The 15,183-nt window shown below is 55.4% G+C and overlaps 1 protein-coding gene and 1 non-coding gene across 3 annotated transcripts; one reads left to right on the top strand and one right to left on the bottom strand.

The window, feature by feature from the left end:
* Positions 1-409: 409 nt before the first annotated feature.
* Scarf2 (scavenger receptor class F member 2) lies at positions 410-11,072 on the top strand. 2 transcript variants are annotated; one of them, XM_051191071.1, is made up of 11 exons: positions 410-755; positions 5,048-5,106; positions 5,198-5,299; positions 5,469-5,988; positions 6,070-6,288; positions 6,433-6,561; positions 7,024-7,127; positions 7,204-7,321; positions 7,517-7,647; positions 9,038-9,190; positions 9,695-11,072. In XM_051191071.1, the coding sequence occupies exons 1-11, from the start codon at positions 604-606 to the stop codon at positions 10,546-10,548; spliced, it is 2,541 nt and encodes an 846-aa protein (XP_051047028.1). In that variant the 5' UTR covers positions 410-603; the 3' UTR covers positions 10,549-11,072. The 2 variants fall into 2 exon arrangements, with proteins under 2 accessions (XP_051047028.1, XP_051047029.1); XM_051191072.1 differs by having other exon boundaries at positions 411-755; positions 7,532-7,647.
* Positions 11,073-14,835: 3,763 nt separating this feature from the next.
* Positions 14,836-14,963, bottom strand: LOC127227290 (small nucleolar RNA SNORA3/SNORA45 family). Its single transcript, XR_007834975.1, has one exon. It is a non-coding gene; the product is annotated as a small nucleolar RNA SNORA3/SNORA45 family (small nucleolar RNA).
* Positions 14,964-15,183: the final 220 nt, after the last annotated feature.

Here is a 15,183-nt window from a genome sequence, read left to right as displayed (position 1 = left end):
CTCCAGTGTCCCCCTTCCCTGTCTTTGCCTCCACATCATATCAGACACCTTGGCTGATTCCTTTGCTCCCACCTCTCCAGTATTTTCTGCAGTGAGCTCTTTTCCGTGCATTTCCACGGATCTTTGCCTATATCTTGTTTAGTCTCTTGCGTGCTGCAGGAGATGTTGATCACACACCACAGGACAACTGGAGGTTCTTGGCCTGAGGCCAGTGTGTGCCCCAGGGACTTTGCTGGGGCCCCTCATTCCGGGCCCTGGCGGGGAGGGGCACGGAGCAGGACTCCTTCGTGGACTCCCGCAGCTCTTTCCTCTCAAAGCGCTGCACGGCCCTCACCAAGTTCGCCCGGAGTTCGTGCGTGGCCAGGTGGGGGCGGGGGCCAAGCAAAGGGGCGGAGGCGCGGCCGGAGGGTGGGGTCTGGTGCGCAGGGCGGGCGCTGCCGCCTGGCCGGCCGCGCTGGCCCAGGATCAGGGAGCCGATGTGGAATTTCCTGCCCGGCCCGGCGCCCCTCCTGCCGCCCCCCGCCCGGCCTCGCACTCCGCTTCCGGCCGCCCTTGCTGTGGCCGCACCCGCGCCCGCGCCCACCCGCGCCTGACCCGCGCCTCATGGAGGGCGCAGGGTCCCGGGGGGCCGGGCCGGCGCGGTGCCAGGGAGCCCGAGGGCCGCCGCCGCCACTGTTGCTGCTCTGGCTGCTGCCTGCTCTCGCGTCGCCCCAGGAGTTGAACCCTCGAGGCCGCAACGTGTGCCGCGCGCCCGGGTAGGAGCTGGGCCTGTCCGAGGCGTGGGGCGCGAAGAGGGCTGGGGGTAGTGGCGCCCCGTTTCGGTCCGGGATATCCAGGACCTGGCTAAACTGGTAACACGAGCTCCTCGGGCCTCCCCTCGCGACTTGGGCTTGGTTCCAGGCCGAGCCTGGGCCTCGGGGTGCATCAGAGGGCCAACTGGACCAGAAATTACCTGAGGGGATAACGGAGTGCAATGGCCCCCCAGAAGTTGTACTATGTGGTGTCCAGAAATGTCAGGAAAGACCAGAAAAGAGTTACTCTCAAAGCCAAGGAAGGGCATTCCGAGGGAGGGAAGAGCATATGCACAGGCTCCAGGAGTCAGTGACTCACCCACGGGGTGAGAATTGCGAAGGGGCAACCCTCGGGTGAGCTGGGCACTGGGAAAGTCTTGAGACTTGGAAGGACGGGGTGGGAGGAGGATGGTGGTGGAAATGAGCACGAAAAAGCCAGTGCTCACGTTGGACCAGAAACAAGAGTGCTGAGGACAATGATGGACGCGCGATGGGGAGGACGTGGAAACAGAAGGACACTGGGTGGGCGGAGGTGGGTGTCTAAGCGGATCTTGCTGGGGAAGCTGGTGTGGGACAGGCCCAGGCAGAAGGCGATGGAGCCCGGAGGGTGAAGAACTCCTCGGAGTAGGTGCAGAACCCCCGGGACCTGTCCAATGGTCCGATACACGACACACTCAAGTCATCTCTGCGTAGAGGCAAAGAACCCGCGGTGGGGCGCCTCTGCGGACGCTGGGGAGACTGTTTTGGCACTCCAGGCTGGGGCCCCCGGAGGCACCTGGGTCCAAGAACTCCCTCCCCCCGCCCCGAGGTGCGAACCTTCAGCCAGTGTTTCGTAGGGCTAAAGTAGACAAGGGGCTTCTAGCTAACCGCGCGGTTTCCGAAATCGGTTCGAGATGCCGCAGACCACTCCCGGCAGTGAGCCCCGCCTCGGAGGCGGGGGCCCGCCTGGCTAGCCATCTGCTTCGCATCGCCGCTGCCGCCTGGTCCCGGGCCTCCCCGGCCCCAGGAATGCAGCGACAAGGCAGGCGGGGCGGTGCCTGGGGAGGGCGGTCAGACCGCACCAGACCTTCTCTGGCTGGCCAAGGGATGGGGCTCGGGTGGTGGATCAAGCTGGAGTGGGGGAGCCCTTGACCTCCAAACTTTCCTAACTACGGACCTCGGCAGGAGGTCTCTGTAACCCACAGCCGCGAAGCATTTGCCTTCTTACCCTGGCAGCAGACTATCCTGGCTGTCTGGATCTGAACAAATACTTGCATTTTCTGGATCTGTCTCCATCTCTATAAAATGGGGTTGGAAGGGCCTGAGCTCCTGGGTGCTGGAGGTGGGGGTAGATTGCCATGACAGTGTGTGGAGCGTTTGTGGGAAGAACAGTTTCTGGACTGTGCCCACCAGAGGTCTGGGCCATCCTTGTGGTTACGATGAATGAGGTCCAGAAGGGAAAGGAGCGAGCTCAACCAGCACATCATGCTGTACAGCTTACGGGGCCTTTTAGTGCAAGGATTCTGCTGCAGAGACCAGTTCCCTGGCCAGCAAGTGGTTATTTGAGTTAGCATAATTAGGGGAGACCTGCCATGATGAGCAGGAGAGAAGGAGGCAGGGTATTTGGGACACATCTCACCCAATACCCCTTCCCCTTCTAGAAGGTTCCTTGGAAGCTCTGCATCTGCCGGGCACGGGGGGGGGGGGGGCCGGGAGGCATGTGTGTTGAAGATATACCAAGCACACAAGAGGTTTGTCAAGTGCTTTGAGAATGAGACTGTGAGGCACCAGGGCAGATGGGCTACCTGGGGGGTGAAAGGTGGCTCTCTGGAGGCCAGAGGCCAACTTCGATAGAATCTGGAGAGGAATGAGGCTTATTTCTCAGTAGATCTGGTGTGGGCATGGTCTCAGCTTCCCAGCATGGAAGAGGCAGGGGTGACCTGAGAAGGAAGAGACAGAGGACAGGGGAGATTGTTTTTTTTTTTTTTTTGACACCCCTGAGCTCTCTAGGTTGTCATGTCATCCAGTGGGCAGTTGCATTAACAAGACAGGGGGCAGGCCACACTGGAGCAGGTCTCTTGGCATGACTCTTACCTGACTTGGTGGGGCCTGGTGGAGCTCCCTGGAGAAGCTACCATGGATAGGACACAGAAGAGCCCTGTCTGTAGGCAAGAGGAGAGCCAGACATGGGAACCCAGAGAACCAAAACCGGGTAGGGACAGAAGCTTTCTTGGTTGGATCTGTGAATGACCAGGGACAGACATACTAATGAGTGACCTCTAAGGTGGGGAAATGAGCTAGTTGCCACACAGCTGTGATAGTGGCCTCCATAGCATCAACCTGTAGCACCACACACTGGCTCCAGGAGCAAGTACTTGGCTTTGTAAGCTATTGGATGAGTTCACCAGGCCATCCTTGTCTGCAGTGATGATCCTAGACTTGTTCTTCGTGAACCCAGATGGGCTTTGGCTCTGCTGAGTGTTGCCAGCTGTGTGCAAGTCTTCCTGTGACCTGCTCCCATTACTGTGAATCGTCCTGTGCAGGCAAGGCACTTCTCTGAGCTGCAGGTTCTTTAGCTAAAGAGTGGGACCTGAGGCTGCTGAGCTGTGGGTAAAGGAACATTGTGCCACCACCAAGCCTGATCTGAGTTCAATTGGTAGAAAACTGACCCCCACAAGTCATCCTCCACACACACACACAGTGATTTATTCACACACACACACACACATTGGGGGGAGGGGGAGGATAAACGGTTGTCCGTTTTAAAGAACAGGACCCATAGGTCTGGCAGGAAGAAAGAGCTAAGATATGCACAGTTTTCTGGTTACTGCAATCTGCTCTCCAACTTACTATAAACACAATTGAGTGTCCTAGACCCAGACTCCTGACTACAGAACCATACTAGGCCAGCCAAGAAAGACGGTGTTTCTGGGGTTCCTAGCAGGCCACTTGGTAACTGTGAAGGGGCACTGTCTGGACAGCCTGGTCTAGAACCAGGCAGAAGTGAGAGGAGATGGGGCTTATGAACTTGGGTCTCTCTGAGAAGGGGTCCTTGGCATCACTGGGGCAAAGTGGATGGGCTAATGGGGGCAGCAAAAACAGGTCTGTTTCATTTTTTTTCTGTGGGTTCCACTTTTATTTGTGGAAAATATGCAAAGCCTGTTCTCTTAGTTTTATGTCCTCTGTCCATCAGGCCCCAACTTTGATCTGAAGTAAAACAGAACTCTTTGGCTGGGCAGGGGGCTTTTTGAGGCAGCTGGATCCTATCTACAGTATGACCCTTACCCCAAAATGGTGGGGACATCGTGAAGCTTAATCCACAAGCCCCAGAGGAAGCACACTCATTTTCTGTAAAATGTAAACTAATGCTACATTTCAGTAGGACTGGGGCAAAAATCTGGATTTGTGAGATTCTGGGAAGCTGTGGTTTCAGTGATTGTCCCTTTTACCTTAATGGGGACACCTAAACTCAACTCTGAGGCATCCTCCCTGTTTCCCTGACAGAGCCTTCACACCCAAGGCCTCTCCAGGCTGTGCCACCCTGAAATGCTGCACTCAGACATTTGGCCTCTGGAGTGTAACTCAAGGTTTCATCTCCACAGAGTCCCCTGGAAAACTGACATAGTGTGTACTTTGTAAGGTCAAATAACTCGAGTAAAACATTAAATGCAAGTAGATACTCCAGCCCTTCTGCTTCTGGAAGCACTGGGCCTCAGTTTACTTTGACTTTCATGTATGGTTCCCCTGGCCTACAGCAAGGTGGCTTCTGAAGGAACTCTGCAGGGGTCTACACTTGGCTCCACCCCCCTCCACAGATACTTCTCCACCCTGAGTTTTAGCCTCATGTGCCCTCGAGCCCATCTGGCAGTGGTGTCATTACGGTCATGTCACATGCCATATTTGGATCCCTAACATCTGTCTGGCTAGGCCCCTAACCCTCAGCAACGTGTCAGATCTTCAAAGGATGGTGAGAGGGAGGTGGCTCCCTACTCCTACTCTGTATTCACTACAGCCCCTTCTTGGCCTCGCTGCTTCCCAATGGGATGGTGGAGTCCCTGTAGATGGCATTTCTTAAGATGAGATTTGGGGGGCTTGCTCTTTGCCCCTTTGGTATGCACTTTCTGGCGGCTGAGATGTGTTATTCCCCTGCTTACCACTGTCTGGCAAGCATCAGGCTTAGATATCCAACCACCTTCCCAAGGCAGGACACCCTGAAGGCTGGGGAAGGAGTATAGAGGGAAGGGCATCAGGCTCAGATGTCCCTCCTCTGCTTGAAGTTCCCAGGTGCTCACGTGCTGCGCTGGCTGGAAGCAGTTGGGGGATGAGTGTGGGATTGGTGAGTGGGGCTTTGTGGGGTCCTGGGCAGGTGGGTACAGGGTGGAGGTTTGAAAGAGCGCATAAGACAGCTCAGCCTTTCTTGTTTGCAGCGGTATGCGAAGGCAATTCTACATGCTCAGAAAACGAGGTGTGCGTGCGGCCAGGCGAGTGCCGCTGCCGACATGGCTACTTCGGTGCCAACTGCGACACTAGTGAGCGCGGGGCGAGGTGGGGTTGTGTATTGGGCAGCTTGGCGAGAAACTAGGGAAATTAGGCAGGGAGGCAGATTGGGATAGGTTGGCTTTGGGAGCTGACTATGGTGGAGCTGAGGGTGAGGTGTATGCAGGCTAACAACTCAACCTACCCCCCTGGTTCTTGCAGAGTGCCCACGCCAGTTCTGGGGGCCAGACTGCAAGGAGAGGTGCAGTTGCCACCCGCACGGACAGTGCGAGGACGTGACCGGACAGTGTACGTGTCACGCGCGCCGCTGGGGTGTGCGCTGCGAGCATGCGTGCCAGTGCCAGCATGGCACGTGCCACCCGCGGAGCGGCGCGTGCCGCTGCGAGCCGGGCTGGTGGGGTGCACAATGCGCTAGCGCGTGCTACTGCAGCACTACATCGCGATGCGATCCACAGACCGGCGCCTGCCTGTGCCACGCAGGCTGGTGGGGCCGCAGCTGCAACAACCAGTGTGCCTGCAACTCATCGCCCTGCGAGCAGCAAAGCGGCCGCTGCCAGTGTCGCGAGCACACGTTCGGCGCACGGTGCGATCGCTATTGCCAATGCTTTCACGGTCGGTGCCACCCGGTAGACGGCACGTGCGCCTGCGATCCGGGCTACCGGGGCAAGTATTGTCGCGAGCCATGCCCTGCTGGCTTCTATGGCCTGGGCTGTCGCCGTCGGTAAGCATGGGGGCCCGGTGGCGGGAAGGCTGAGGGGTGAAGCGGAGCTCCATCCAGCCCAGCTTCCTGACCCTTTCCTAGGTGTGGCCAGTGCAAGGGTCAGCAGCCGTGCACTGTAGCTGATGGCCGTTGTGTGACGTGCGAACCCGGCTGGAACGGAACCAAATGTGACCAACCCTGTGCCACCGGTTTCTATGGTGAGGGTTGTGGCCACCGCTGCCCGCCCTGCCGCGATGGGCACGCCTGCAACCATGTCACTGGCAAGTGTACACGCTGCAATGCGGGCTGGATCGGCGACCGGTGAGCAGCCCATGCCTGCTTCAGCCCAGACAAGCAGCTCCCTAGTCCTGGCTCCCATGTAGTCCCTCCCTGCACGGTGGGCTCTGTAGGCCTTGTGGCCTCTGGCTTGACATTTCAGCTCACACCTCCTCTCTTGATACTAAGGTGCGAGACCAAGTGCAGTAATGGCACTTACGGTGAGGACTGTGCCTTCGTGTGCTCTGACTGCGGCAGCGGCCACTGTGACTTCCAGTCTGGGCGCTGCCTTTGCAGCCCTGGTGTTCACGGACCTCAGTGAGTGGGAGGGAACCTGGAGAGGGATAGGGAATATGTACCTGACACTTAGACCTCAGGGGCTGGTGCTTCAGGAAGTGGCAGCAAGCACTTTGGGGCAGTATCTGATTTGAAGCTTGCTCTCAGACTGAAATCTGGCAAAGTGGCATCCTGATGTGACACAGATAGGTGTAGAGCCAGTCCGTGGTCTGGACTGGGATCTCCATTTTCCACTCACACAGTAGCCAGTCCCTGGTAACCACGCCTCATCCTTCAGACTCCCTCCCGCAGATAGCACACACATTTCCAAACTGGTTATCAAGTGAGTGCCCGCCCTCAGGTGAGGGTGAGCTTCAGCCTCTAGAGAATGGAGTCAGGAGCTTGGATAGGGCACCGGAGACCAGCCAGTAATGATGGCCGGTGCAGGGGAAGGAGGCGTTCTGGGGAGCCACCACGGCCCTACTTGACCCCAAAACTTTGCAGCTGTAATGTAACATGCCCTGCCGGGCTCCACGGCGTGGACTGCGCCCAGGCCTGCAGCTGTCACGAGGAATCATGCGACCCGGTCACCGGTGCCTGCCACCTGGGTGAGTGGGTGAAGAACGTCGGGCCAGGGAATGACGTGGGGTGCGTGATCCTGCGCTGAGCCGCTGCTCCCCACAGAGACCAATCAGCGCAAAGGTGTGATGGGCGCGGGCGCACTGCTCACGCTGCTCCTGGGCCTGCTTCTCTCGCTGCTCGGCTGCTGCTGCGCCTGCCGAGGCAAGGACCCGGCACGCCGGTGAGGCCCCAAACCCGCCCCGCCCCCCCCCCACCGCTTGGTTTAGATCGCTCAGTCTCGGCGACTGGGTGTGTTTCTTGAATATAGAACCCACCCCTGGGCAGGGCCCAACCCTCTCTTTCATCCGGCCCTCCCCTTTCTGTTCCCACCGAGATTGAACCGCCCCTCCCAGTCCCGCCCTGCCCCTTCGCTCAGGCCCCGCCCCCGCAGGGATCTCACGCTTGGAAGGAAGAAGGCACCTCAGCGCCTTTGCGGGAGCTTCAGCCGCATCAGCATGAAGCTTCCCCGAATCCCGCTTCGCAGACAGAAGCTACCCAAAGTCGTAGGTGAGAATGTAGGCTCTGGGACTCAGGGGTAACCCACTACAGGAGGTTTCTAAGAAACGATGTAAAGGGGTACAAGACTCAGTGTAGAAATGGGGGGCCCTTGAATTTCGATGTGTGTGGGAGTGGAGAGGTGCGACTGGAGGAAAGGAAGTGAGGATGTTTTTATGGGCGAGGCTGTAGGGGAAGGAAGGAGTGCAAGATGTGTGGGCAAATATTGGAGGGTATGCAGGAGGCATGGGAATCCATGATTGTGTGGCAGGTCACCTGATCCGTAGGTCTCTACCCTACATTGATATGCAGAGCTGCAGGGGAACTAGTGCACACATGTGTGTATAAGGTGAACCCCATGCTAAAGCACACCCAACAGTTTGGTTTCCAACAGTTACTGGAGTCCTTTTTGGAAAAGGGCAGGCTGGTCCCCTACAGTCTACAGCAGATGTTCAATGTTGATGGCACAAAAGTCGGTGGCCCCTTCCTTTAGGCGACTTGTTTCTGAAGATTGGTGGGACCATTCAGCCTCTTAGGAGGTAAAGGGGACAGCTGGACAGTGCTTTGGTTCGTTCTAGCAGAGGTATCAGGGCTGAGCCTGTGTGCGAAGGCTGCTGGGAAGCCGGAGCCCAGCAGCTGTCTTGCCTCTGCACATTTGGACTCTGAAGTACTCCAGGTTTCCCCAAGTCCACCAGGCAGAGTCCGGAGTTGGTGGGAGAGCCTGGGGAGGGGGGGGTTCCGGGCCACGTGTACTCGTCTCTGTGCTTCTTTACTCTTGTCTACTCTTCCAGATGACAGCATTTGGCTCACGTCTTTTCCTGCTTCTTTTATTTTTTTTTTTAACTATCTTTTAAAAGTATACTCATTTTATGTGTAAGGTGTTTTGCCTTCTTGTAGGTGTGCACCACTTGTGTACCTGGTGCCTGTGGAGGCCAGAAGAGGGCATCAGACCCTCTGGAACTGGAGTTACAGATGCTTATGAACTACCGGGAGGGTTTGGAGGAGCAGCCAGTGCTCTCAGTCACTTCTCCAGCCCGTTTCTTTTTCTTTCTTTCTTTTTGATTTTGAGTCAGGGTCTAATACCATAGGCCAGGCTGTGCTGGAACTCAGCTGTGTGCCTTAGGCTAGTGTCAAGCTCACAATGATCCTCTGTCCTCAGACTTTCCCATGCTGGGATTACAGCATGCACTACCATACCCAGCTTCTTTGTTCCTCTCTACTGGGTTTGCCTGCTACCCATTCTTCAGCCCCGACCTAATGTGACTCAGTTGAACTTCATGTCCAACCTGTAGCTTTCTGGAGGGGCTGGTCATGACCATTCCATTCACATTTAGCTAATTAAAGGCACAGATGGGGAAAAGGCAAGACCCTTGGCAACTGTGCCTCACTCCCTTTTTTTCAGTGGCCCATCATGACCTGGAGAACACACTCAACTGCAGTTTCCTGGAACCACCTTCAGGTCTGGAGCAGCCCTCACCATCATGGTCCTCAAGGGCTTCTTTCTCATCCTTTGACACCACAGATGAAGGCCCTGTGTACTGCGTGCCCCATGAGGGTGAGTTTGGCCCTGCATGGGCATCCCTCTGGCGCAGCAGAAGGCCTTGCTGTGCTGGAAGTGGAGACGTGAGAATCCGGCACTAAGGGGCCAAGATCTAGAAGTTGTTGGCCACAGGCCTGCAGCTACAAAGCTATCTCTTGTACCCAACCAATCATTCACTTCTGGGGCTGGACCCGGATAGGGAGTGGCAGAAGAGACAAAGTAGGTAGTCGGAAGGAACTGGCAAGTGACTATCCCCACATCAGAAATCTTACTTTTTAAAGTTAATGACTGGGGCCTCTGAGACTTGGGTGTGGTGGGGGGGGGCACGAAGTCTGAATCCTGAATCCTGAAAAAGTATTTATTCCTCATTCTCCAGCAGTCAGCCCACACCCTAGGGATTCCCACTAAGTTTGTGGTAATGCAATGGAAGCACCACACAAAGACAGCTGGGCCTCGGTAGAGGAGGGAGGGATCCACGCACTATTGGATATTGTGACTCCCTTGTCCTTCCCTTGTTAGAGGCGACTACTGAGAGCCGAGACCCGGAAGTTCCTGCCGCTCCGGCTGAGGTGCCTGCGGCGTCGCTAATGCCCATGAGCACCCCGGCGCCCGTGGAGGAGGCGGCGGCCCTCCCTGCATCTTCAGACAGCGAGCGCTCAGCGTCCAGCGTAGAGGGTCCCGGGGGAGCGCTGTACGCGCGTGTGACCCGGCGCGAGGCCCGGCCGGCCCGGTCCCGAGGTGAGGCTGGGGGCTTGTCATTGTCTCCGTCGCCAGAACGCAAGAAACCGCCGCCACCCGACCCTGCCACCAAACCTAAAGTGTCCTGGATCCACGGCAAGCAGGGCTCCGCGACTGCTGCCCCTTCACCGCCGCCCGCAGGCCGCATAGCTGCGCCGAGCCCTAGCGGGAAGAAACGGACCCCCAGCAACACGTCGGTGCAGTCCCCGGGCCTGACCGAGGAGATCCCCGCCCCGACCGCACCCTCGCCGCCCCGGGCCCGAGCGCGCGGCCGCGGCCCGGGTCTCTCGGAGTCCACGGACGCGGGTGGTCCCCCGCGCAGCGCGCCCGAGGCTGCCTCTATGCTGGCAGCGGAGCTGCGCGACAAGACTCGCAGCCTGGGCCGCGCCGAGGGGCCGCCGGGGCCGCGGGAGAAGCCGCCGCCGCCGCAGAAGGCTAAGCGCTCCGTGCTCCCGGCCTCGACGGCCCTCGCGTCCGCGGCGTTGGAGGCCATGGCGCCCGAGAAGGCAGCGGCCGGTACATCCGCGCCAGAGACCCCTCGGAAGAAGACCCCCATCCAGAAACCGCCGCGGAAGAAGAGCAGAGAGGCGGCGGGGGAGCTGGGCAGGGCGGGCGCGCCACCCGCAGCCTCCTAGGCTCTCAGCTGGCTACTCGCCCCGGCTAGCAGTGTTATGGAGCTTTTCTAGCAATCCGCGTCTGGCCATGGCTGGGAGAGCCTACAGACTTCTTAATGGCCAAGAGTGTGCTTGCCTGACGCCAGGAGCGCGGCTGCCTCTGTTGCCAGGGCCTGGTGCCTATGGCTGTAGGGTCTTTTTTCTTAAAGATAGCCAGAGGCTGCTTCCATTGACTGGGCTTCTGAGTGTCCGGTTGACCCTAACCTGGGGAGGAGAGCTGGTCTCTGCCCCTCAGGGGGCTCGGCGCATTTTGGCTTGTCCCTTCGCAACCCCGACATCAGCCCTGGTCCCTCAGCTATCAAGCTGGTTTTGATGGCCTGCCACCACCCCACAATTGTGGGACCCCCCCAAGGGGCGACTCTGGTGACCTTAAATGTATTTATAGGTCCCAGGCAGGGCTGCTCCCATCCCATCTGGGACCTCCAGAATGGGTTCCTCCTAGCAGGGCCAAACCAAAGCTCTTTTTAATAAAATGCTTCTCCCCACTTTCTGTGCTCTGATTACTTCTTGCCTGAGGTCATGGGCAAAGATGCCCATCTTATGGAACCTTGGAGTCCCCACTGTGGGTGTCCACGAACTATGAAAAACCCACCAATCCTGAGCTGTCACTTGGGAAGAAGGGTGGATGGATCCAGAGGACAGAACTGTTTCTGGTGAGACAGAGGTGGGGACAATGGGCAGCCAGGTCTCACAGTCTGCAACTGCACAGAGCCTGTGGTCTGCCTCAATGGGTGCCTTGTCCCCAATGGGAACCTTTCTACCCTGTCTCCATACGCTTCAAGAAATACAGCCTGCTGGGCCTTCTCTTGAACCATTTGTGTCTGTCCCCAGCTCATCCTAGTACCTTCATCTCCCCTGGCAGACTCCTACCTGGACTTTCTGAGCCTCGGACCTGTGCTCCTCCAGGGGTTCCACTGACCATTAGTTTTGGAAAGCTGTTTGGGTTCCTCTCATGGTCCTGCCTGTAGCAGACTCTTCCATCTCCCATCTTTTTTATTGTTGGGACAGGGTCACAGTATGACCTTGAACTTCTGCCTCAGCTTCCCAAGTACCAAGATTATAGGTGTGGCTTCTCCATGTTTTTGTTTTTTAATTTTAAAATATTTATTCGTTTAGGTATGCGTCTCCATGTATGTATGTGTACCATGTATATGCCTGGTGCCACAGAGGTCAAAAGAGGATGTAAGATCTTATGGGACTGGGTGCTGGGAATCAAATGTGGGTCCTTTGTAAGAGCAAACTATGCTCTTGGCTGCAGAGCCAGGTCTCCAGCACTTCCTCCCATCTCTTGATGCCCAGCTCAAAATCTGCCAGCATCTTCCTGCTTCACGTGTCTCCAATGCTGGCAGCTCAGGACCCTTGTTCCCTGGGCAGCTGACTACCACTTTGAAGTCAGTCTTGGTCCCACACCTGAATGGAAATGACATCCAGAGCAGCTGATGGACACAACGCCTCAGGCTGGCCTGACTGGGTAACTCATGATGGCAATCCCGCTGTCTCTGTGCCAGATGTCTTCCTTTGGCCAGCAAGGCACCCTTCCTGCTGTGGTCTTGTGGCTTGAATGGCACCAAGCCATACTAGCTGCTGGGGCTTCAGCTGGCCTCAGCATCAGCCAGAAGGGGGCAGAGGCCAGGGCAGGACAGTCAGTGTAGTGTGGGACACTTGGCAAACACCACTCTTGTCCACTTTGTGCCCCTAACAAGTCGTCCTGCCACAGTGGCCTTTCCCTTACTTCTCAGTTCCTTATTCTAGCCCTCAGTTCCCCTAGTCTGAACTCTTACGATCTGGACAGTGCAAGAATGTCTCAGTCCTGGCCTGGGGCTTCTTCCACTGTCAGGAAGCCTGGCCTGCAGGAACCTCTCTGTGGGCACATCCCAGAGCAAAGAGCCTTTCTTTCCTTCAGCCAGTCTTGCTGCCTGCACCCTCACCAAGAGTTCCCCTTAAATGTCTTTCACCAGCCGGTATTCCCCACCCCCTCTGGGCTTGCAGTAGTGCCAGCTCCCAGGGCAGGCGCCACAAAAGGGAACCACAACTGCTGGAACCTCTGTTGCCATGGGGATGGGGACCACAGAGCTCACATCTGGTAGTGATTGAGGAGGAAAAATTATGAGTCGTGGAAAACGCCATTTTTTTTATTTATTTTTTTTTTTAGCACAGAGCACAATGGAATGTCGGGACCGGAGAGGAGCCTGGGCTCCGTCTGGTTTCCAGCAGGATGCAGCACATATCACTCAGATAGGTTAGGCTGTGCCAGGCACCGCCCACATGCACACACACCAGCAGTTGTTTGTCTTGTGGCACAATACATTTGCCACTGTGCACAGAAATACTAACACACTCAATGCAACACACACACACACACACACACACACACACAAGTGTGTGTGACAAACCAGTGCATCCAAAGAAGGTGAAACATACTCATCAAGGCTCCAGAACTCCCTGAGACACACAGAGGCAACTAGACAGAAACAAACCTCCATGTCCAACACACACTGCAGCACTTCACATACACACCAAAGGACATATGCCCTGCCACACACACGTCCAGCCAGCCCACCGCAATGCAGAGGACTATTAGCCCTCAAAACACACAAAGCACAGGGACACTGCAAATCCAGTGGACATAGGAATGCAAGACATTCTGCAACATACACACTTCAGGCATGGTGAAAGAATTGGAGCATATCATATGAACACATGGGCTACCTGCCCCACAGAGACTGAATTCCTTGCAGCACACACACACAATTCATAATGTCATGAAAAAGAGGCCAGTGCTGACCTCACACACATAACCACCACACACAGAAACATAAGGCAAAAATTCAACACACCCACTAAACATGTACTCTGTAATATATACCATTGTACTAGACAGAATATCAACACATACTCAGGAGAGTACATGTAAACTTGCAACATATACACCACTGTCATTTGACAGAAACATCAAGGGACATTCCTCTGTCACCATCTACAGCCTCCATTAGTGGTACAGAGACACAGTGACGTAACCTGTAACATGTATATATTCTACCAAAGCTGCTGGATACTAAGACATTAACTACAACACACACACACACACACACCATTACCTGATATGTAGACACACAGAAAAGTACACTCAGTCCATGGGTAGACAGACACTTAGACCATCGATAGCATGGTCACACAGTTCCCAACACAGCCTGGTGGTGTTCATACCCCTGAAGCACACCCAGATGGGTCAAGACGGTTCTGGAAGTCATTTGAGTTCAGAGTACTGTGATCCAGAAAAACAGGAGGTACAGCACGTACAACATCTGGTCAATCTGCAGCATCACCCCTAACAAGCAACAACAAAAGCAAGGGGGGAGAGGGACAGAAAGGAGCTTTTTGGGGTAAGGAAATGGCCTCCCTATGTTTGAGAAGACTTAGGCCAAATCATAGACTTCTTAGGTACAGAGTCTTAGAACTTCTGTCTAGTTATGTGGCTGCTGGGAAGGGTACAGAGTGTCCTTGAGTACAGCACCCCTCCCCCAGGTGCTTGTTGCACATAGCAACATGGGAAATACTCCAGGGGTTTTCCCTTTTTCTTTTCAGGCAGTTTCTTGTAGCCCAGGCTGGCCTCAAACTAGCTTCATAAGCCTCTGATACCCTGTCCCCCGAGCTCTGTATGAATTACCATGTCTGAGATCTTACAGCACCATGCCTGATTCGTACAGTGCTGGGATCCAACTCAGGGCTTTGTTCATGCTAGGTAAGCACTCTACCAACCAAGCTATGTTCCTAACATCTCCAGTGGCTTTACAATTCTTTTTCTTTTCTTTTCTTTCCTTTTCTTTCTTTCTTTCTTTCTTCCTTTCTTTTTTGAAAATGGTAACACCTAATTAACCTCCCTGGGCAGTTCAAGCCACCAGGACACAGGTACCTCTCTTTAGCTCTTCTGCTGAAAAAACGTGGTTTTCATGATGACAGGCTGCTTATGGAGCTTTTCCTTCCCCCAGAACTTTGGAGTAGCCTGATTGCACAACATCAATGATGGGAGCAGCTCCAGTCTTGATCCTGGCAGCATTGACGTGGGTCTGCTAACTGACCAGTGTCCACAACTTATCCAGGTTGACAGTCAGGAAGAAGTTCTGGTTCCTCTTTAAGTGGTAATGCCTCATACCAACTTTCCCAAAATAACTTGGATGGTAGCATCCCCTTTTAAAGATGTTCCTTAAACACCAGCTGGATAAAAGCCAACCTAACTTCAAATCTGATGCAAGTCACTAACCTGGTGATTGGCTGCCAGGAAGTCCACAGCCAGTGAATGCAACCAGCAGTTATTCTTCAAGGACTCTAGCACACTAAGGCAACAACCAATAACTCAGTGTGACTCTAGCCTTGGAGGCTTTTCAGTTCTTATGAGTGTTTGCCTGCTTCCAGAAGAGTGTTGGATCCCTTGGAGTTGTGGATGGCTGTGAGCTACCGTGTGGGTGCAGGGACTCAAATTCAGATCCTCTGCAAGAGCAGCTGGAGCTCTTAACTTTTGACTCTTCTCTCCAGAGCAACTCCCACCTTTTTTTTTTTTTTTTTTTAAGACACTGTCTGTATAGACCAGGCTGGCCT

Source organism: Phodopus roborovskii, unplaced genomic scaffold (genome assembly GCF_943737965.1).
Source record: "Phodopus roborovskii unplaced genomic scaffold, PHOROB, whole genome shotgun sequence".
In the NCBI taxonomy this organism is placed as follows: domain Eukaryota; kingdom Metazoa; phylum Chordata; class Mammalia; order Rodentia; family Cricetidae; genus Phodopus; species Phodopus roborovskii.
The sequence above is the reverse complement of the archived record's forward strand: the minus strand, read 5'-3'. Positions and strand labels throughout refer to the sequence as shown.